Source organism: Pecten maximus, chromosome 6, assembly GCF_902652985.1.
Source record: "Pecten maximus chromosome 6, xPecMax1.1, whole genome shotgun sequence".
Taxonomy (NCBI): domain Eukaryota; kingdom Metazoa; phylum Mollusca; class Bivalvia; order Pectinida; family Pectinidae; genus Pecten; species Pecten maximus.
In genome coordinates this window covers 38,195,599-38,220,207 of record NC_047020.1, presented here as the reverse complement: position 1 = coordinate 38,220,207, position 24,609 = coordinate 38,195,599, and the positions used below count along the sequence as shown (strand labels likewise).

General features: G+C 34.6%; 1 protein-coding gene across 1 annotated transcript in view; it reads left to right on the top strand.

Moving 5' to 3' along the window:
- The window catches only part of LOC117329710 (cytoplasmic dynein 2 heavy chain 1-like), a 58,822-nt gene that overhangs the window by 18,731 nt on the left and 15,482 nt on the right, over positions 1-24,609 (top strand). Inside the window, 28 exon segments of the mRNA XM_033887790.1 lie at positions 317-456; positions 1,068-1,186; positions 1,781-1,963; positions 2,574-2,797; positions 4,211-4,314; positions 4,623-4,837; positions 5,831-6,007; positions 6,425-6,512; positions 7,143-7,350; positions 8,069-8,198; positions 8,981-9,136; positions 9,424-9,522; positions 13,641-13,804; positions 14,326-14,724; positions 15,194-15,338; positions 15,796-16,066; positions 16,359-16,508; positions 17,021-17,253; positions 17,997-18,219; positions 18,618-18,760; positions 19,161-19,406; positions 19,923-20,060; positions 20,641-20,915; positions 21,115-21,238; positions 21,464-21,585; positions 22,335-22,548; positions 23,184-23,435; positions 24,187-24,207. Of these exon segments, the coding sequence (XP_033743681.1) occupies positions 317-456; positions 1,068-1,186; positions 1,781-1,963; positions 2,574-2,797; positions 4,211-4,314; positions 4,623-4,837; positions 5,831-6,007; positions 6,425-6,512; positions 7,143-7,350; positions 8,069-8,198; positions 8,981-9,136; positions 9,424-9,522; positions 13,641-13,804; positions 14,326-14,724; positions 15,194-15,338; positions 15,796-16,066; positions 16,359-16,508; positions 17,021-17,253; positions 17,997-18,219; positions 18,618-18,760; positions 19,161-19,406; positions 19,923-20,060; positions 20,641-20,915; positions 21,115-21,238; positions 21,464-21,585; positions 22,335-22,548; positions 23,184-23,435; positions 24,187-24,207 (4,963 nt within the window).

The window sequence follows — 24,609 nt, the reverse complement described above, 5'->3', positions numbered from 1 at the left end:
TCACTATGAGTAGCTATAGATCAAGTTCGAGTTTCAGGATTTTTCGGTCAAGGTCACTGTTACTATGATTTGGCAGGGGCCAGTAAGGGATATGTATTGCTTTAGCAATACCCGGCATTAGTGTTATACTTGTTTTAGCATTTATCACAAATTTCACTCTCCAAATTGATAGATTAGACTTAAATCAAAGACAGTTCACAGAAACAACTACACCCCTATAATTACCATTGATTTAGGATACAAAACAGACCTTGAAGAGTGAAATCTGTATTTCTATAACACTAGAAGAATTTTGTTTCATTTTAACTTTTTACAGATTTTACCTGAAGAGAGATGGAACATGTGGTATCAGAATGGTCGACGCCGAGTTTGACTATACCTACGAGTACCAAGGCAATGCTCAGAAACTCGTACACACCCCGCTCACTGACAAATGTTACCTCACACTCACACAGGGTAAGTGTTAGTGGTGTAACGATTCACAGATGCATCAATGTATTCAATTACAGAGTGGTGCAGCGATGCATCGTGTATCCTTGATTTGTATCGCGATACTTGAAATTGAGTAGTTATCTCCCTTGATCAACGTTAGCTTACATTTTGTAGTAAACAACATGGCTGACAAGGGCGTTCAAGCGGCCTAAAAAGCTGCCTGTTGGGGTTCTTTCAAATTAAAATTATCTAAATTCAAGAATGTTTTCTGGGAAATGGACAAATTGTATGTTTTTGTAACAAATGTAGACAAAGATTCAAATATTCCAGAAATACCACAAACAAAACATGACTACTGTACGATGGAATATCAGGTATCTGATAGGTCATCAGCTTCTCATATATCGTGATACGTATCGTATCGTGACCCCTGTATCACGATACGAATCGTATCGCTACCCACCTTGCGATACACAGCTCTAATCAGAGTACTTACGTAGAGGGCTTAATTGTGAACCAATTAGCTTGCTATTTAAAATTGATGATTCTGTAAAAATGAAGGAAGGGAGACTTATTTATGGATAAATACAGTACTAGGTGTATTTAAAATAAATGATGTGAACCACTATTTTCAGGAATGCACATGGGGTTGGGAGGAAACCCCTATGGTCCTGCAGGTACAGGTAAAACTGAATCTGTGAAAGCCATTGGTGGACTGTTTGGACGACAGGTGCTTGTATTCAACTGTGATGAGGTACGCCATTCCTCTTTTTCTGACATGAAAATGAGGCTAGGGATCAAATACTTTTTAAAGATTGTGCTTCAAAATATGTCAGATTCAAAATTTTGTTTTCAATAATATTGAGAATTGATATAGTTAAGAATTTTTAATGGCTCTTGAAGGTCTTTATACAGTATATATTATTTACAGCACGAAGGAAATATATAAAAATCAATGTAAACAAATATTAATTTCAATTAACTGTTAAATGAGTTAATGAAGAAGTTTAAAATAGGGTTTACTTATTAAGTGTTAGTTAAGGGTTTGTGAATTTGCCTTTCACCAATATGACCCGGGTTTGATTCTCCTATCAAAGATGATAAAGTATGTGATCACATGACCAAATACCTGCCTTTTCTGTTGGTGTTCCAGTTTCCTCCTACAATAAAACTCCTTGTAGTGTCACTTCCATTTAAGCTGACTTGAGTTGTTTTAAATTAATATAAAAACTTTTATACCTATTTTTTGGTAATAATCTAAATGTTCAATTTAATTTTGATTTAAACTGGAATATACAGCAATCAATTGAAATTCAAGAATATTTTATCTGAATTTATTCCTCACTAGGGTATCGATGTGAAGTCGATGGGCCGTATCTTTATTGGTCTGGTGAAGTGTGGTGCGTGGGGATGTTTTGACGAGTTTAACCGTCTGGAGGAGGCTGTGTTGTCTGCTGTATCCATGCAGATCCAGATCATTCAGGACAGTATCAAAAACAGGGCACCCTTCGCGGAACTGCTCGGCAGAAATGTAAGTCCTAATTTTAAAATTTAGAAATGGTACAGGAGGATGACGTCTTAAATTGTGTCTATATATCATCTAGTGTTAGACGATGTAAAAAAATAATTGTTTTTGTTTTTGATTTATATTTGTAGCTAATAGTTTTTAAAATGTAGTTTTCCTACCATTGAATTAAATAATAAAATATATACAACATACTGTAAACATATTAATTTTGGGAGACTCAAATTTCCGTGCATCTCAAAGTTATAACAAATTAGTACAATGAAGAATTTAGTGCATTCTCATATTTTATGTAGGAATAGCACATAATGTAGTATAATTAGTGCAATCATAATTTAGCGCAATGCTTCAAGAGTGAAAAGCGCTTAAATATGATAACCACTAAAATGAAGTACATTTACAGTATATAATTGTTATTCCTATGGATTACAATTGAAACAATACAGTTTCTGTTAAAATGGTATTAAGAAATAGATTGTTTATGTTTAGAACTTCCAGGTGGTATTCACAGACAACAAATATGTTTATAGAAAAGTGAAAATCCTCTCACCACACAACTGCTGTACAGTACAACATCAATGTTTCACATATTTTATGCTGTGACCTCTGACCTCAGGTTGACATTGACCACAACTCTGGAATCTTCATCACCATGAACCCAGCAGGAAAGGGATACGGAGGCAGACAAAAACTCCCAGACAACCTCAAACAACTTTTCCGTCCTGTTGCCATGTCCAAGCCAGACAATGAACAAATTGCTGAGGTCATTCTTTTCTCTGAAGGATTCAAACAGGGCAAGGAGCTTGGGCGCAAACTGGTTGCCATCTTCAACCTCTCAAAGTAAGCTCATGAGGGTGGGAGAATGTTATCTTCAATATGGATGGCATACTTATCAATTCTTCAGCTTTGAATTGGAACCTCCAGTTTATTTCTGGAATTTGACAGTCTTAAGTTCAAAATTTGGTTTCAATTAATATGCATGAGTGTTTGAATTAATTCAAATTGATTTATCAATCTATACATCAATATGTTCATTTTAAATTGCTACCATATCTCGATACACAGGGGCCTAATTACTCCTATAACATAAGAGGCCGCTGGTCGGCTCTTTTTCTATCGGATATTATTTTGCCGACTGCGACCTCTTATTTCCGAAGCACTAATTCTTTGATGCAGTTTCCGCCCGAAATCCGGGTGCAACGAAATATGCTTGAAAAAAACACTTATTAAGTGGTTGACAGGTCATTACAACGATGTCTACGTATCATGTATGCAATATATATCCCATATGTATGTCACAGACACAAATATATAGTATAATACGGTGTAGAACACACAAAATACATGCCCATGTCGTTGTAGCACTTTTCTAGTCGTTTTTAAAAATGGCTGCCTAAAGGTTGATAAAAAAATAGTTGTCGTTATTTCAAACGGAACTAAATGATACGGATTTTGTTGTATTCCGCTTGTAGGACATAGGTTGTAATCCATTTTTGTATTAACCGGAAAATCATGTGGTATTTCTACTATCACTACCGGCAGTATTGTCTGCTTGAGCTCTGTTCCGCTTCAGAAGAAGAAAACTTCATAATTTGTGTTTGTTACGAAATTATTCTCATTTAATCATTGGATTATGAAAAGAAATATATATTGGACCCCGTTGATCATTTAAATGTAAGTTGACACCCTATATTTTTTCAATATACGAACTTTGGAAATTTCATCGTCAGCATCGTGAAAATCAGCTATGGGCAGTTAGAGGTTACACAGCGCCTGTCAAAAGTATCTCGCCGTGTAAAACCTCTAACATTGTTGGAGTAGGGCTTAATATGTTCTTATGACCCAGAATGAAAAATGGATCACCAGGCTGACACCCTAGATCACTTATTGACGTCAACAAAAATTGACCAGGGGTTGGACCCTGGGGTTAATTTTTGTTCTGGGTCATAGGAACATGTCTAGCCCCTGTGTCTAGATACATAATTATTTGAAATACATCGTGTACTACTAAATTAAATATGAATCTTGGTCATTTTGTTCTGTATTTTCCACTTTCACTTTTTTTCGTTCAGACTTCGAACCTACATTTGAGTTAGACTAATAAGATCTCTTTCCAACACTGTAGGAGTGGGAACACATTTGTACATTTTATTAGGTCAACATTTATGGTGCAGCTGTAATTAATGTTTATAAGAGATAGATTGACTATTACATTATACATCATCCTAATCGTGCAAATGTTGATTGTTACAGGGAACTGTTGACTCCACAGCAGCATTATGACTGGGGACTCCGTGCCCTTAAGACTGTACTCAGAGGGTGTGGTAACCTGCTGCAGATGAGGAAGCAGAAAGGAGGTGAGTACTAATTTGAATAATGTCTTCCTGTTTAATTAGAAACAATATTTACACATTGTCTCAAATTCACCAATTTTCTTCCCAAAATGAGACAAAAATACCCCGTTCCATACAACCAAAAAATAAAAAAGAAGAAAATAATAAATTTTCATTGACTCTGTTTTAGCATTTTTATTTTATTTATTTAAACTGATGAATGTATTTTTGAAAGTTTAAAGACATTCAATTCATAATTGTACAAAGTTGTTTTTTTAAATAAATTATTTTGAACAAAGAGAAATACTTTAATTTGTTTGGACAACTTTTAGGCAAGATCGATGCTAAGCTAGAAGCTAAGCTTGTTGTACAAGCTCTCCGTATCAACACGCTCTCCAAACTGACATTCTCCGACTCTTCACGCTTCAACGCCCTGGTCAGTGATGTGTTCCCAGGAATAGAGTTCAAGGACATAGAGTACGAAGAGCTCGCTCAGGCCATCCGGTCTGTGTGTGAGGAGAAAACTCTCCGCATCAATGAACTTCAGGTAAAATAATTGTACATTTCAACCACAATTAAGTTTTGAGCTCCATCTAGGGTGATTCCAGTAAAATATATATGCAATGAAAGGAATTCATGATTCCAGTAAAATATATATATGCAATGAAAGGAATTCATGATTCCAGTAAAATGTATATTCAATGAAAGGAATTCATGATTCCAGTAAAATATGTTTCCAACAAGAGGAATTCACAATACTATTAAAATATTTACCTAACAGGAGGAATTCAAAAATAAAGAAATTTTATTCATAGTGGGGGCTTGAGAAAATGTAGTCTGTCATATATTAGTGATTGAATAAAATCACTTCTATGGGTGGTTGCTGTTTGACAATCATGAAGTCCTCCTGTTGAGTAGACATTTTACTGGAATAGCCCTTACATCTCATATGTACCAGGAAGCTCTAGTTTGAATAAGAACAGTCTCACGGACTACTGTGAATCACTTATATTTTGCGAAAACTTTATTTTGCAAGCTTACCTCTTCAGACATATTTTCGAATATATTATTTCGTTAATCTTAAAATGATGTTACATTCGCAAATGATGAACTTTTATAGTCATAAGTCTGCAAGACTCCTATATCAATTACCAACATCATCATTTGTTATTTTTGGACAAATAATTGCGAAAGATTTTAATTCGCGATTTACTCTCCTCATGTGTTAATGCGAAAATAAATCCTACATGAAACATAATTGATTTACAGTATCAGATTTATTTAAATTCTTGAAACATTATCTTAGGTTGACCTTGATACATATTCATTGTGACCTTGATAGTTTTGAGATAAAATGGTATAAGTACATTATATGACCCTCGCTTGATACAATATTAAAGTGACCTTGACCTTAATACAATGTGAAGTGTTTCTTTTAATTTTTATACTACATTCAGTATGTCTTGGCTTGACATTGTTACAATTTTGATAAAAGTGACCTTGACCTGAAACAGTATAAATTTGACCTTGACCTTTACAGATTAAGAAGTCACTGGAGTTGTATGAACAGCTGAGACAGAGAACAGGGGTCGTAGTTGTTGGTCCAAGTGGTTCAGGAAAGTCTACCCTGTGGAGAATCCTGAGGCAGGGTATGCAGAAGATCGGCAAGGAAGTGAAAACTTACACCATGAACCCTAAGGCTATGCACAGGACACAGGTCAGTTGGCCAGAAATTTCCTTCTCTGACCCCATAATTTATTTTCATTTTACATATAATCATTAAATACCATTTTCAAATGTAATATATAATTCTTAAAACAAATTCATTCACATAATAACGATTTATATATTTAAATCTTTTTATTTCCTAATATTCAAAAATAATTTTTTTAATCAAAATTAAGTCTTAACATAAATCCAAAATAATAAATTGCTATGAAGTTGGTGTATTCTGACACAAGAATCTGATATTAAAGTTAAGATTTAAATCTTTTTATTTCCTAATATTTAAAAATGATCTTTTTTTAATCAAAATTAAATCTGAACGTAAATCCAAAATAATCTATAAGTTGCTATGAAATTAGTGTAAATAAGTGAAATAAGATTCAAATACATTAACCGTTGCCTGCTACAGCTGCTGGGACAGATTGACATGGACACAAGAGAGTGGACAGATGGAGTCCTTACCTACAGCGCCAGACAGGTCGTCAAGGAACCCAAAGGTAGGCTACATGATTTTGTTCAGTCTTGTAATAGAGTTTGGTCATTCACTAGTGGTCAGAGGTTCGTTGTTAAGTATATATTATATATTTTGTATATACTGTTAATGTCCTACATCTGTACAGTTTATCAAGGACATTTTGAAATAAATTGGCGGTGAACCATAACTTGTAGAGATTTATTTTTCCCAAAATTAAAAAAAAAACTTCAACCTTATACTCCAATGAAAATGCAACATATAACATCTGATAAAAATGGTGTCGCATATATCATCTAATAGAAATTATATCGGTATGTAGCATCTAAAATGAAAAATTTATCCTGATGAAAATGGGATTTTTGTTTTATCATTATAAGTTGAACTCATGAAAACTTTCACAATTTAGATTATTGCATTTCAATTTTCCTAAGAATTCCAAAGCATTTAATCCTTGCCGCCTTTTAGTAAGATTAATTATGTATTCAAAAAACTTCTTTAAGAAAGAAGTAAGGTTAATTTAAAACCTAATTTGTTTTAGTTTTTAGAAGGGTTCAGATAATCATCTGAACAATAAAAAGGTCCGTCTTGTGTTTTCTAATCATTCAAATATTGCTTACCACTTTTATGACTAATTCTTTACACCTTCTGATAGAGGTCCAGTCCTGGATTATCTGTGATGGTGACATTGACCCAGAGTGGATTGAGTCTTTGAATTCTGTCCTTGACGACAACAGATTGCTCACCATGCCCTCTGGTGAGAGAATTCAGTTCGGTCCTAATGTAAACTTCCTGTTCGAGACTCATGACCTGAGCTGTGCTTCCCCAGCCACAATCTCCAGAATGGGAATGATCTTCCTCAGGTAATACAAAGTTCTGAAATATGAAAAGATCAACAGTATTGAGAGTTTCCAGCTGAAAATATGAGTTAACACTTTTTTCTGTATTTTTTTTGCATAATGAATTTTTTTTAAATTCCCATACAACATTCTCAAAGGTCTGAGACTTTTTTTCACTTTAAGCTGATTTCATGCCTGATCAATAAAAGCTTGAAAGAATACTCTCTTTCAAAACATGTTAGATCTTCATTATTACCCCCTACTGCTGAAACCGGGGGCACAATAGGTTTCCTATCTGTTCATCTAATGTTAAAGTTTGTCAGCGCTCATGCCGCTTCACTCCTTGAGGGATTTTGATCAAACTTCACACAATGATGGAGGACCCTTATATCTCAGACAAGTTCTATACAGTTTCAGGGTTTTGGGGTCAAGGTCACTGTTACTATTTTTAGCAGGTGCCAGTAGGGGGTATGGTTTGCTTTGGCAAAACCAAGTATGCTTGTTTTAACTGTTAATTTTTGGATATGTATGATATTGAAGTTATTGTGTATTTCATTATTTGGAAACTATTGTGTATTTGTTAAGTATGGATACTAAATAACTGTGTGTATGTAGGCTATTGAAATCATTGTATTTGTATTGTATGAATGCTAAAAATTTCATTTGTTTGATATCTAAACCATTGTATCCAGTTGTATGCTATATAAAATTTAATATTATTGTCGTACGTTTTGGTGGTCAGTGATGAGGACACGGATGTAAAGGCACTGATTAGTTCATGGCTGTCGAAACAGCCGGAGCACGAGCAGCACATTTTGTCCGGCTGGATAGAAGATCACTTCTACAAGGCTGTGGATTGGGTCCTCCGTGTGGTACGTAAATCGTCAATATCTGTACACTGTTATATAAAGATTCAACCTAATTTTACCAGTGTTTGGATTGATGGCAGAGCAGTCTTGCATTTATGTTCACAATTGGGATAAGTTGTTTGTAGATATTTATATTCTGAATGTATAATAGTTTGTAGATATTTATATTCTGAATGTATAATAGTTTGTAGATATTTATATTCTGAATGTATAATAGTTTGTAGATATTTATATTCTGAATGTATGATAGCTATCCGTAAAATAATTTTAAAATCATTTGTGCTCATAAAATAATTTTAACTGCATCATCTGTTAAACAAATTTCCTTTGGTTTATATTTTACCTTTAGGCTATTCCTGATCTAAACAATGGGAGAACTTCAGATTTGTCAAACAGGAACCACCCATATATGTGATATGATTCAGTACCATTATAGCTTCATTTACTTGGAATTTCTTTATTTCTGGAAACCTCCAATTATCAGAAAAAAATATCTTACTTGAATAGCCTTACCTGAATATTTGCTCCCAGATGTGGTCTTATACAAAATGTATTGTGTGAGGAAAAAGAAAAAAAAATCAAACTGACACTTTCTCATTCAGTTCATACCTCTATAAATACCTTTTCTTCTGAATATAGATTATTATATTTGCGAAAAAAGAAAAACTGACACTGACACATTCAATTCATACCTCTATAAATACCTTTTCTTCTGAATATATTATCATATTTGCTAAAAAGAATTAAGTAAAACTGTAACAGTGAAAATGTGTTATTTTTTACAGAACGATTCCTTGGTGGAGACCAGTCGCATTGGTGTTGTCCTCAACGGTCTGTCGCATCTCCACAATGTCAGGAACAAGGCCCACTTTGCTGTGTGTCTCATCCACGGACTCGGAGGAAATCTCAACGAAGGCAGCCGGGAAACATTCGCCAAGGAGGTATGTACCGAGTGTCATCAGACTAGCTTGTTAGCTCAGCAGTTAGGCTTGGCTGTAAATACTGTTACAGGGGGTATTTTGTTAATCATGCTCCATTACCTAGATAATATTAATGATATTTGAGCTACTGTACAATTTTCATCTAGCAGGGTAAATCTGACAATTTAGTAGAATATATCAACTTGATGAATAAGAAATATCAATGATTCTTATATATCAAATAGAAATCCCATTTAAGTTTTATTTTATTTCCAAAAGTTGACATGTACTGTTTGATTTCATCACAGGTATTTTCCTGGACACAAGAGGCCCCGCCTGACTCGCGGCGCCCCCTGGACACGTATTATGATGAGAATATGGGTCGTCTGATGACCTACAGTATGGAGGTAAGAACTAGACCAGAATGAGGCTGTGGTGTTTCTGGTGTTTTAGGGTATAGTCGTGTTGTGATGTTTAAGATTCATGGATTACCTCCCCTGATTAAAACTTTAGCCACCAGCTGGCACCGGTAATATGCTATTTTAATCTCATTTTGTCAAAAGAAAATTTCTTCTATAAAATTTTGCGTAATAATTAAAAGAAAAGAAAAATCTGTTTAATATTCCTATGATAAAGACTTTTGGATCTCTACATGCAAGAGCAGACATTGAAAATCTTTAGTAAAAACTCTCCAGAAAACAAAATTAGGCCACTAAATATGTACCTTTTGTGTAATTGAACCCAATGAAATGTTTGAACTTTTTCAATATAAAATAATTAAATGTAAATGTAAACAGTCCCAGCTGGTAGTGTATGTCTTTCTGGTGAATCCTGTGTGACAACACACTATTTAATATTTGGTTTGTATCATAATAATATATATTCTGTGTATCAATGCACTATTAAATACTATTTTTCACAATTTATTTATCTATTATTTCATTAACATAGAACTCTGTAAAAATTCAAAATTGAAAATTCAAATTTGAAGGACATGTTACGTGCCATCCCATATTAGGCAATTAATTGAATCCCAAGAAAGTTTAAAAGACTTTTGTACATTAGCTGTCTCTGTATTATCATTTCTTCCCTTTATTTATTTATTTTTTTCATTCTTATATAGTCAAATTGTCTCACACTTAACTTGGAAATTGCTAGCCAGGTTTCATAAGAATGAGTTGTATTACCAAGTATTGAATACTTTGGGCATTTTGTTGTTGGTGTGCAGTTCAACATCCAGTATGACCACTATGGTTTACATTACAATTATAGCTTGTTCAGATACTGTATATTACTCTTCTTTATTCCAAAAGATAATTTTAAAACTTGAATCTTTAATTCAGCATCACTGTCTGTCCTTTATTGAACTGACAGTTTCATACCAGTTACAAATTTCTTAATTCTTATCTTCCAAAATGTGTAGGAAATTCAAAGTTTGCAATTTTTCCAAACAAATTAATTTAATTTAGTTAATCAGGTTTTAATGTTATAGAATTATTTTCTATTTCTGACACAATGTGAGTTTTTTTACCTCCATCACTTCTTTTGGAAGTTCATATATTAAAAACAAATATGGAATTTCATCTTAGGATTGTGTTATTTGGTGTTGTGTGATAATGCGTTTCTTAAATGTTGTTCACAGTCATTTCATCCCCTCAGAATTCTTGTTTTTCTTACCGACTTATTATCTAATTAATTTTCAAGTATAGAAAATTGTATTTTAGTGATGGTTGTTGTGAAACCTATGTAAAACGATGTATATTATGTGTTGTATTACAGGTGACAGCTTTCTATAACGGGGTATGGTTCTGCCTGCCATTATAGTTACCATATGTTCCCAGTATTAAGATATTTGCTATTCCAGCAACTGTTTTACTTCACCAATATGTAAATAAATCATATACATTCACATAATCAAGGCTATAGAAACTTTGTCAAAAAAAAAAAAAAAAAAAAATTATTAATGATGTTTAAAAAAAATAAATGATATGATTGAAGAATGTTTCAATAATTTCTTTAAAACATTCATTACTAATGAATAATTTGTCAATAAATTATGGTGAAAGATGATCGACTACAAACTGGTATGGGGTACAAAAAAACCCAAATAGAACAAAAAAAAAGAAAAAAAAAAAAAAGACACATCAGTATTTATTTTTATTTTAAAAAAACAACTGGTTTGTCTTCTTAGAAATTCAATATTTTAACACCGGTTAATTAAAGGCTTAGCGTATAGCAGTAAAATTGAATATAAAATCCATTCTGAGAAAAAAAATTAAGGATGAAATATTGGTGAAGTGAATAAGTTTCAAATTAATTAGAACATTGTTGGAAATGTTTTGAAATTTTCTTTTTCATTTTGTTAGAAGTTTTAGTTCAAAATTAAGAAGTTACTTTTAAAGTATTAGAATCTGCAGGGCTTCTTCACTGCTATGCTTTTTACTTCAAGCCAGAACTTCAAATGAAAGTTTGAAGTTTTAATTCTAGAGATATTAATTCAGAATTGCTATACAATAGTTATAATCTTAGACAGTGCTAGACGTCCAGTAGCAATTTACACATGTACCTGTGATAAAATTTCACGAAATTCTGACGGATATCTTTATATGTTAATTATCAGGTTTTAAATTTTTTTTACACAAACTGTCCATATGAATCTGGTGTGATATTTAAACAATGACATCACAAATCTGAAACTGAGTGAGATTTTAACAACTTGTAACATATTCCGTTTGTGTACAAATTTTGTTGGTAATTTTGAATAAAAATTGTGACCTTGTAAGGTCATACAACAGTTACTGGGTAAATAACGTAATAAATGCTCACTGGTCGAGTTTTTGTTGATAAATCGCAACACATTTGTATGAACTATTAATAATGATTATTTATGTAAAAAGTCCAGCTTCTTTAGGATAGTTCACATATATATAGCCAAGTACCCTTAGAGACCACTATACAGTAAAACAAAGTTACTATGAACCTATCGTTTATTTCTGCGGACGAAAAAATATTAAGCGTTGTATTCGTGATGTTTGTGATGATGATGACTACAAAAATAATATTGTCTTTTACACTTTTCAGACTATTTTACAAAGTTTACTTGAAGTGAAATTTATCTTATTATATAATTACCACCTTGGGTTCATGATAAATTTGTTTTCCTGGTACAGTAATTATACTATCATTACAGTTTAATATCTTGAGCATGGCTTGTACTTAATTTAAGTTTACATTTTTAAGTCTACAGCAATGTTGGGTGTCCGATTATATAGGGTTCTCATTGACTTTCGGACTCTATGGATGTCAGATTATACAGGATTCTCATTGACTTTCGGACTCCATAGGTGTCAGATTATACAGGATTCTCGACATTCAGACTCCATGGGTGTCAGATTATACAGGGTTCTCATTGACATTCAGACTCCATAGGTGTCAGATTATACAGGGTTCTCAATGACATTCAGACTCCATAGGTGTCAGATTATACAGGATTCTCGACATTGCAGACTCCATAGGTGTCAGATTATATAAGGTTCTCATTGACTTTCGGACTCCATGGGTGTCAGATTATACAGGGTTCTCATTGACATTGCAGACTCCATGGGGATCAGATTATACAGGGTTCTCCTTGACATTGAAGACTCCATGGGTGTCATATTATACAGGGTTCTCATTGACATTGCAGACTCCATGGGTGTCAGATTATACAGGGTTCTCCTTGACATTGAAGACTCCATGGGTGTCAGATTATACAGGGTTCTCATTGTCATGCAAAATAGAGTTGACATTGCAGACTCTGTTGGTGTCGAATTATGCAGGGTTTTACATTATCATACTAAATAAACTTGACATTGTGGACTCTGTATCGGATTATGCAGGTTTCATATTGCTGACTCCAAGGGTGTCAGATTTTACAGGTTTCACATTGCAGACTTTGTGGGTGTCAGATTATACAGGTTTCACTTTGTCTGTAAAACATCATTTGATCAACAACAAAAATATGTTACCTTAATGCAGATACCAAATGACGACATTGGATTTTACAGTTAGCAGTGATTTGATTGGACATTAAGCATTTAAATTGTTTCATTATATGCTAATTAGAGAACAGTGCATGTTTTTCATAAATGATCTGCATTTATTTTATTTTATTTAGATACAAGCATTTTATCAAAGGATATAAAAGTTTTACAGTGACATGTATTTGATTATGAATATTTTCATGTCACATGTAGAATTTCTTAACCGTGCTGTATGTTACAAAATTATTTTGATTGTAATGTTAAAATGTACCTGACCATTGGTAGATCTATGTTAATGTTATGTTTATTTTATAAAAAGGGAAACACTAGAAATTGATTATTATTCAAAACTTAACTTAAATATTCTGACTTTAACATTAATTCTGAAACCTCAGATGATTAAAAATATCCTTTTAGATACTTAATATTATAAAACTGATTTTAAGTTTCAGGAATTATTCTAAAAGAAACCATTATCTGATTTGGTTCTTTGTTTTTGTCAGACCTCCGGAGATCTGTCTGCAGACAACTTTACGGTGAGCTCGGCCTCCCTTCCTGTGATACGTACCGGGGATGTTCAGAGAGGACTTGACTACTTCATGCCTTGGCTTCAACAGGACAACAAACACCCCTTCATCCTCGTGGGACCCGAGGGCTGCGGTAAAGGGTAGGTGTCATGTAGGGTAACATTGTAAAGGGTACATGTTGTAGGTGTAATTCAGGGTAACATTGTAAAGGGTACAAATTGTAGGTGTCATGTAGGGTAACATTGTAAAGGGTACAAATTGTAGGTGTAATTCAGGGTGACATTGTTTTTTTTAAAAGGGTGGATCTAATTAAGGGTAACATTGTAAAGTGTATGACTCATTCAGGGTAAAATTGTATGAAAAGGGTAGATCTCATTCAGGGTAAAATTGTAAATGGTATGTCTTATTCAGGGTAAAATTGTATGAAATCGGTGGATCTAATTCAGGGTAACATTGAAAAGGGTACAGCTTATCCAGGGTAGCATTGAAATGGGTGCATCTTATTCAGGGTAACAAATTAAAGTATTCTGCAATCATCAGCAGTGGAAAAATGTTCATGTATTTGGAAATATTTTGGTTTGGACAATTCGATATACCACGATATGTTATAACTTTATAAAAATGCCATTCTTATGTAAATTTCTGTTATCACTATTTGTAGGATGTTGTTGAGGTACTGCTTTGACCAGCTACGGTCAACACAAGTAGCCACTGTCCACTGCAGTGCTCAGACCAACCCTACTCACGTCCTACAAAAACTTAACCAGTCATGCATGGTCCTCAACACAAACACAGGCCGTGTGTACCGACCCAAGGACTGTGAACGCCTCATCCTCTACCTCAAGGACATCAATCTTCCTAAACCTGATAAATGGGGAACATGTCAACTCATAGCCTTCCTACAACAAGTTGTGACCTACAATGGATTCTATGATACGAACCTGGAATGGGTCGGACTAGAAGGGGTACAGATTGTTGCCAGTATGAATGCTGGAACTGGACTCGGTAGACACCAGCTGACTACGCGATTCACCTCTGTAGTTAGGATATCTTGTATAGGGTGAGTTTTGTCGAGAAATCGCCAGAGGAATCACATTGTTGGCTTGAATGGCCTTTAAACATACAACTATAGAACTCATAAGAACGATACAAAATGACCAAAATATTTATTGTCATGGTTTTTCTGTTCATTATGGCCCCACATCAGAGATGCGGATACCATATTCTAATTAATATGTCAGTCTTCCATAAGTCTCTATCAATCAGTATTTTCTGTTCCTGTTCAAAAGGCAAAATTTCAGTACATTTCATACACTGATGTAAATAGGTATACCAGAGAGGTCAAACAAGTTTCTAATTTAAATCAAGGTCACTGTTTCTATAAATAGAAAAGGGCTAGAAAACAGGTCCTTAGCTTGTTAGATATGTCAGTATTCTGGTCCGTCATTTTTATGTTGTAGACAATTATTCTCCTAAGCAGAAGTGTTATACATATGGTCAGATTAGATTAACGTATAATCGTGTTGTAGGTATCCTGACCGTGAACAGTTACAGACCATTTACTCGGCTTACCTACAACCCATCATACACAGACAGCTTGTACGCCACCCTGTGTGGGGTAATACCTCCAAGGTCCACGCCCTGGCTGGCTCCATGGTCCAGCTTTATGAACAGGTTTGTGTACCAATTTATGAGAAGGAAAAATCTAATTTTGTCCAGAAACAAATCTGTCAAAAGAGAAATGTTAGCAATTTCAAATATTCTAGAATGAACAGGAGTAGTCATTTAGGGATATTCCATTAAATCATCTACTACTTCCATTACATATAAAGGAAATTATCCATAGAAATTCTGTAGGTGGTACCCCTAAACAAAAACTGGAATCCATGAACGGGGTAGATATTTTACTGAAATAGCCCTTAGAGCATCTAGCAAACTTTTGATTAAATATGAGTCCTGCTTGAGAATAAATGTTTTCTTGAAAAAACCTTGAATCCAGTTTGTTTTGTTTAAAATGTGGACAACCAGTGAGAATATAATTGCTATTTTAATAAATCACAACTGTAGCTAAGACAATTACTTATTCTTCTCCATCCCATCCTTTACCTACCTTGTTAATCTACTTCAATAGTTACGAGCCCGATTTACTGTGGACGATTACAGCCACTACCTTTTCACCCCCCGGGATCTGACCAAGTGGTGCCTCAATTTCCTACGCTACGACCTTACTGCCGGGGCGAAGGAGGGATCAAGTGATCATGTTCTCCATATATGGGCGTATGAAGCACGGCGATTATTCCGTGACAGAATTGTCGGTACAGATGGACTGAACAAGTTTGACAGTATCCTCATGTCTACCATCAGAGCTGACTGGTCAGCTAATATCTTTGATGCATTAGAAGGTGAGATTTAATTCCTTTGACTGTATATTACCTTTACAATTACAAGAAGACAAACGCGAACATAGGGCAGCCTCCTAAATATCTTGCAAACAAGGGAGACCGTCCTTAAAAGACCTTGATGGCAGCTGTTTATAAGACGTTAAACAATTCTAAAACCAAAGTTTTCTTACTAGGAATTAAGAGTGTGATATTTTTGCCTTTACAATTTGTTGATGGTCAATTTGAAATAAAAAAAATTATAAGAAAAGAAATGAAGCTTTAAAACATTGTCTGTTATTAAATTGAATTCCAGATGAGTTTTTCGTGACTTGGGGAGCAAGATCGGAATCGGGAGCACCAGCAGTGGCAGCAGGAGCACCCCTACCACCTAATGGCAAGCCACTGGGGAAGCTTGGTGTTGATGATCTCACGGCAGTCATTGAAAGAGGACTAAAACTGTATAGTGAGTGCTATTATGTGTTTTTATTTCATTTTTAATTCATTTGTCAGACATTATCTGAAAAATTTTGAATGATTTATTCTATTAAAAATTATTTAAAATTATTACATGTATTGTCAAAACTCAATTGATGTTGTCTAAATTCAAAATGATTTTAAGAAATATTTTGCTATAGTAGCAAACTAAAAGCAAAAGAATCTCTGATGTAAGATGATAAAGAAAAATATTGTTAAAATTTATTCTGCCTGCAGTAACAAATTTGACGTAATTTAAAAATAGTTGGCAACGTAATGTAGGAAGAAATGCTGGACCTAGAAATTTGTTGGAAGTACATTATAAGTATATTGAAAGTACATTTTAAGCACATTGTTAGTACATTGGAAGTACATTGGAAGTTTGAAGTACATTGGAAGTACTGTTCCCATGGCAATAAATTGAGGGTTTTATATCGAGGTTTACTATTACATAATTAATGATATTTGTAATTAAGTCATTTTCCTAATTCTATTTCCTAGGTAGGGAGAATAGAGACCTTGACATTTTGATTTTCAAAGAAGTGTTGGATCACATGGCGCGAGTCGATCGTGTGATGACTAGCCCTGGGGGATCCCTCCTCTTGGCTGGACGGAGTGGTGTCGGACGACGGACAGCGGTCACGCTGGTCGCACACATGCATCAAATGACCACGTACTCGCCCAAAGTGTCTCGAGGATATGGAATGAAGCATTTTAAGAATGACCTCAAAACAGTTAGTTGATTGGCAATGAATTCCTGTTGGTGTACTTTTAGTATCTGATCATTTGGAAACAGACCTTAAATGTCTTTTATTATTCCCCTATCGGTTTATTCCTGGTCTGGCTGTTTGCCTGTCTGTCTGTCTGTTAGTCCACTCAGTTTTCTGCACATTTCTCAGCCATGGCATGCTTCAAGGTATATTGGTGAAAGTTGGAATGTAACTTCAGTATGAGTAGCTACAGATCAAGTTAGAGTTTCAGGGTTTTTGTGTCAAGGTCACTGTTACTATTTTTAGCAGGGACCGGTAGGTGGCATGTATTGCTTTAGCAATACCCAGCATGCTTGTTTCACAAAATGACCTTGCTGTACAATTGAAGGTCATTAGTCTAATTATTAAATCTTCAGTATATTTGCATATCATGTACTTCTTGATCAGTATGCTTAACTAGACTTAAAATGGATATATTGTACAAGATACATTTCTAGTGCAATCACTGAAATTTTGATATTCAAGGAACTGAAGCCCATGATAACTTTTTGTAACAGATGTGTTTCAATATCTGGGTGAAAGAATTAAATTGACATGAGACAACATTTTCTTAGATCTGATCCCTATGATATTTGACATATGAAATCTGCATTTTATGCATAAAACCAGCTGGCTACCTGATTACTTTCCAACTTTTCCCTTATGACCTTGATGTTAAAACTATGACCCTTTGACCCTTATAAACTCTGTGACCTTTGTGTTGCTAGGTGATGCAACAGGCAGGTATGGAGGATGAACAGGTCGTGTTGATGTTAGAAGACCACCAATTTATTGAACCCCAGTTTCTGGAAATGATCAACAGTCTGCTGTCATCGGGTGAGGTCCCCGGCCTCTACACCCCTGAGGAACTTGAACCCCTCCTCTCTCCACTCCGAGACATGGCCTCAGAGGTCGGCTTTAGGGGCACTCTCGTCAATTTCTTCGCCTCAAGTGAGTCTGACATTATCTTTTAACATACATTGTGTGTTATATAATGGTAATAATTGTGATTATTTAAAAATCATATCATCATTTTCACAATTAGTTGAATTTAAAAAATCTGCTAAACTGCTCAGTCTGAATTGGTCATACTATCCTGTGATATTTGCTACCTACCAGCTAAATGTACAGATGGAGTCACAAAAAAGCTAATTTGGAAAATTACGAATTATAGATGTAAAACAAATTTGCGGATCTTTTTCTTTATTCAGATAGAATATATTTTTACATGTTTTACATAGTTTTGTTTTTGTATGATTAAAGGGTGCATCATGTTTGCAGATATTTGCAGTAATTTTACCTTCCATAAAAACTTTATAATACAATATATATAACTATTTTTTTACCAGGAATCAAAACCAACCTACACATCGCCCTGATTATGGATTGTACCAACAGTCGGTTTACACTCAACTGTGAGAGTAACCCCGCCTTCTATAAGGAGTGTGCCGTCCAGTGGATGGAGAACTGGAGCAGAGATAGCATGGTCAAGGTAAGGAATGACCAGTTCTAAACCAGTAGGGGTGTCCTCAACCAAAAAGTGACAACGATGGAAACAATTATGACTTACAGATACTGCCTGTTCCAGTTCGTATAAAACTGCTCATGTTTATCAAGATTGAAACATATTTATGATAACCTTTTAAAATTTTGATTGAAAATTGATGATATATATTGGCTTAAACATCATTGTAAATGACAAATGCTATTTATGATCTCATTATATGGCTTGAAATACCAAAAAGTTAAAAAAAAAATATTTAAATAAACCATTAATATCAACATTAAAAATACCTTAAATAAATAAACAAGTAATATCAAAATTAAAAAATACCTTAAATTTTCATTTATTTTCCACATATAAAACCATATTTTGACTTTCAAATCATTAGGTTCCCTATATGCTGCTGACCAAACCTTCGAAGATAGAGGGCGCCAGTATCGGTGAGAAAAAGACACACAAGCGCAAGCTGTCCGGAGGAGAGGACCTTCTGAAGTGTTTTCTCCATGTCCACGAGTCGTGTGCGGCGGCCAACATGGGTGCCACACCCAGGCGATATATATCCTTCCTTAACACTTACCAGAAAGTCTACGGCGACAAGAAGTCGGGGATAGAGAAGAAACAGCACCATCTACAGGTAAAATTAGATTAGTTTGTAGTCCACACAGGGGACGTCATTTCTAGGTGATACTGGGAAGGGTTACTGTTCAGGTAGTCACACTCTACCACCAACAGTTTGGTAAATATTTTTGGCAAATTTATTATACCCCTGCCATGAAATTGGGGATAGGGTGGGGGAGGGGGCATATTGTGTTACCCATATCCATCCCATTCTGTCCTGTCCCGTCCCGTTCCGTCCCGTTCTGTCCCATCCCATCCCATCCCGTCCCATCCCGTCTCATCCTGTCTCTATGCAATGTAACTAATTCATCTCGGGAACTGCTGATGTGATCCTCATCAAAGTGTGATGGAGGCATTAATGTCTTAAAACATTTTCTAGTTTTTTTTAAATATATTCCATGTTTGGTCAATGACATTAATTGAGTTGGTAATTCAAAGTAAAAGTTTGTAATGCTGCCAGCATTTGTTTAGAGAATTCTGATGTATTGAGGGACCACAGATGTGAAAATTGTATAAACATTTGTATTGATAGGCTGGTGTGTCAAAGCTCAACGAGGCAAAACAGTTGGTGGATGAGCTGAAGAGGAAGGCTGCAGAACAGAGTATATTACTGGCCGAGAAACAATCGGAGGCCGACTCCGCTCTCCGTGAAATTACTGTCAGCATGCAGGTAAGACAATCGATCGTGAATATGAATGTGATCATTATATTTAAAGTTCATTCTGCAATTGATTCTCATTCTTAATTAACATTGCTAATTAAAGATAACAATGGTTTTCTCTTATTGTCATGTTCCTGTTTATGTCATATCAGTGTTCTGCTTAATGTAAATTTTCACTTTATATCACATTTTATTTAACAAATGATATATAAGTAAAAGTTGGTAGATATATAGTTTTAAAGAAAGCAATTTTGAACAGCATTTGCTTTTGAAATTTTTCAGAATTTTCATACAAATTTGTTTAACAACAAGAAAAATGATGTCCTAGTCAAGAATTATTAGTGAAACATTTCAGATATGTACTAAATGCTTCCTCAAATTTAAAAATGTTGTGCTGGTTGAAATCAGGAATTAAATATTATGGTAATATACCTCGATATCTGCATAGCCTGTGTAAAGAGACCACTTAACTCTCTATAGTGGTCTTTTGATACAGGTAATTGGCTTCAGTGTGGAGTTTAAAAGTGGTCTCTAAACACAGGTTGTCCCCGCGATAAAGAATTTTTAAACATATCGCTGTATATTTCAGAATGCTAGTGACCAGAAGAATGAGATGGAGGTCCTGAAACAACAAGCTGCTGAGGAGGACAAGGTCTTACAGAAACGAAAGAAAGCCATAGATATTGAGCTCCATGAGGTGGAGCCACTAGTCCAGGCTGCCAAGAAAGCCGTCGGAAACATCAAAACAGAATCGCTGTCTGAGATTCGATCTCTCAGAGCTCCACCAGATGTGATTCGGGATATTTTGGAAGGTGTTCTTCGACTCATGGGGATTTTTGATACCTCTTGGGTCAGCATGAAAAGGTGAGTACTTGTCTCAAGTATGAGGTGTTTCTTTACTACAATTTACCCAGAAAATATTTAATAGAAAGGATGTTCCAATCTGAAAATTTACAACATGAGGCACAAATTTACGGGAAATTTCAGAGATTCAGCATGATAAAAATAAGTTTATAGATGATGATTTTTTTATGATTTTTATTAATTTTTTCATTTTAATTAGTTTCCTGGCCAAACGAGGGGTGAAAGAAGACATCCAGACATTTGATGCTCGTAAAATTAACCCTGATATTAGGAAAAGTGTGGAGGAACTCATGCGAAAAAGCAAAGACTCGTTTGAGGCAAAGGTTCGTGTCAGACATATGTATAAATGTCAACATAGACACATGAATAATTTGTTGATATCAATGTATTTAAAAACAAACAAATAAACATATACAATTACATATACATATTGAGGTAAATAAAATAAAAGAATGTATAGAAATTTTGAATTTTTTAAAAAATAATTTTAGCTTAATTCTCTTTCAATATTGTGTTTGTTAACTCTTATGATTCTTACTGACATCCAGAATGCCCGGCGTGCGTCTCTAGCAGCTGAGCCCTTGGCTGCCTGGGTGAAGGCAAACGTCCAGTACTCCTATGTCCTGGAGAGGATTGAGCCGTTGGAAACGGAACAGAATGAACTTCTCAAGTAAGTTTTTAAAAAGTGGTATTAAAGTGACAAATCATATTTTCATTTATAAGGTATCCATAGTTTTTATATGAGTTATGGCCTCTAAAAATTATAAGCTGTTAAATGTCCATATCATCACTCCTGAATTATATGTTAATATGATTAGAGCTCTTCCGAAAAAGAGGTATATTTGTCAGTGCATTAGTATGTTAGTCGATTCTGAGGAGTCACCAATCGTGTAAGTATTATGCTTTTGTGTATCAAAAAACTTGTAAATTGAATACCTAGCTATATGACATTTCATATAAAAGCAAAAACTTATAAAAATGGCATTGAAAAATCTTTTTATGTCCGCCATGAAATGGGAAATGGTGGTGGGGGGGGGGCGGGGGGACATATAGTGTTACCCATGTCCCATGTCTGTCCCGTCCTGTCCCGTCCTGTCCCGTCCCGTCCTGTCCCGTCCTCCTGTCCGATCCCATCCTGTCCTGATGGAATATATAACAAGCTAATCTCAGGAACTGCTGATGTGATCCTCACCAAACTGTGTTTCAGGGTGTCAAGTGGCAGCGGGGACATTTATGTCTTACAGACATTTTCTAGTTTTTCTTTTGATAAAAATATTGATAAATGCTTCGGTTGATACTGGTAGTATTGAATTTTAGAAAATATATTGTGATGATTATCATCTTGGTAAAAAAAAAGTTAGTATATTGATTTGTAACATTGGTATAGTCCTAAGATCAGTTCACTTCCCTTTCACACAGGAACTTGCAGAAGGCTGAAGCACGGATGGAGAAACTGAAACGTGCCCTGGACGAAGTAGACAGCAAGGTAGCACAGCTGAGGAACAGATTTGAAACCCTGACAAAGGAGGCCGCCGAGTTAAAGATCAAACTGGACAAGGAAAATGAAACAATCCAGGCTGCGGAGACACTTGTCACTAAACTGGAGGGAGAGTACGAGAGGTGGAGCAATCAGGTTAGAGTTATTTCCCTTTGTGTCAGACATTTTATATATTGTTAAATGTCAAAGGTCAATGTATATTTCTTATGGACACTAATGTATTCATAATTTCACTTTGTGGTTGATGTTCTTTTCTTTGCTGTTATGTTCTAGTTACTAAAATGTAGAGTTTGTCCTTACAAATATTATTTTTATCTTTCATAAGTTGATGAAATATTTTCAATTTGTATTTTACACACTATCATCATATACACCATCAACAGTAAAATCCTAGTTTCATAACTCCATACAAAGATGTATTTTTTCAGTTAAATTTTCTTTTGAACACAAATTTAAACTTCAAAAATCAAATAAAAAAAAACTGTACTGTATATATACATTTATCAATTAACTTTTTTTTATCATTTCTATACATGTACATGTACATTGTATATGGCCTTCCATTGAAATCTATATTATTTGTGACCTTGACCTAAACTATGGGGAAAAAAATTTCTTGGAATTTTGCAACAAAAAGATCTCTATTATATTATTAGTTTCAACTGACTGAGGAAAATTTCAAATTAATTTTCTGTCACATCAACCATTTTTGTTCTTTTGAAACAATCAGTATTACAAGAAGTATTACAAGTATAATCATATAAATACAGGTTGGTGAGCTTACTGCAGAGTTGAAGGAGCTACCAAAGCGCACCCTGGTTGCGGCAGCCTTCATTACGTATCTAGCACAGGCCCCTGAAGATGTTCGCCGCAACTGTATCAACTCCTGGCTGGAGTCTATGGGAGTCAGTAGGTTTGATTTCCGTCGCTTCCTCAGTACTGAGAGTGAGCAACTGATCTGGAAATCTGAGGGGCTGCCATCCGATACATTATCCATGGAGAACGCTCTCGTCATCTTACAGGTAAAGGGAGATAACTCGGTGAATTTATTCTTGGAATGTATTTATATAACATACAAGTGTATATGCACAAATGCATGGAAAATTAGTCTTAGTGAAAACTATACCCAGGAAAGATTATAGTGGAAATTTATATATATATTAAATGCATGCTGATAATATATACCTATATAAATATATAAACTAACTCCATATTACTAGAATGTTATTTACTAATAATCATATAGTATTATTTCATATTGTTGCTGTTATTGTTTATCAAACTTGTTATACTAAAAAAAGTATATATAAGCGGGAAAAAACAAGAAGTAAATAAAAAGTTCTTACCTAAAAGAGCAGACCGGAAAAAATTATATTTCTGTTTGTGTGACTGAAATTCACTGAAAATTATATTTATACAAAAAAAAGTGTCTTGTCTCAAAACACAAGTATGGATTTTGTTATGAAGCATGGCTTAGCCTTGTGTTTGACAGTGGCATACACAACAGTTATTTGAAATAATGTAATATTTGAACTAGTTCTTGTCAAAATGATCTTGTATAACAAGTTTGATAAACTTTGTTGTAAGCTCATTGCACAATTTATGGCAAATCACTTTATCATTGTGGCGGGTTGTTGGGCACAATGTCACAGATATGTGTTATGGATGGCCACCACAGCAAGGAAATATTTACAGATAATCCATGTTTCCATATTTACCATGATATTGAGCTTGTTTGTTGAATGCTTTGTCTGTTTTAACTTGCCGTATCAGATGAATGAGATACCAGCAGGGGTAAGCTATATATATATATATAGATAATTACACACACGTTTGATGTCAACCCTCTGCCTTGCTTTGATTCCCGTACCACACTTTTTACATACCTCATTTCTAATGTTTTAAACTGTTGATACTTGTGCACCCGAGATCTCTTTGTCCAGAATACCTTAGTGAGATTCACACTTCAGCCATTTTGAGATTTTTCAGGCACTTTAGGTTATCATTCTAAGGAATACGGTTTATGTTTTAAGTTTCCTTAGTTCATTCCAGTAGGTTTCTTTTCCTGTTTTCATGCCGAAGTCTCGGAGTTACACCACCAGTACAGAACAGACATGAGAACTCATACAAAAAATTAATCTTGATTAATTTCATAATATTACATGAAATTAGTTTTTTACCGTTATGATAATAGAT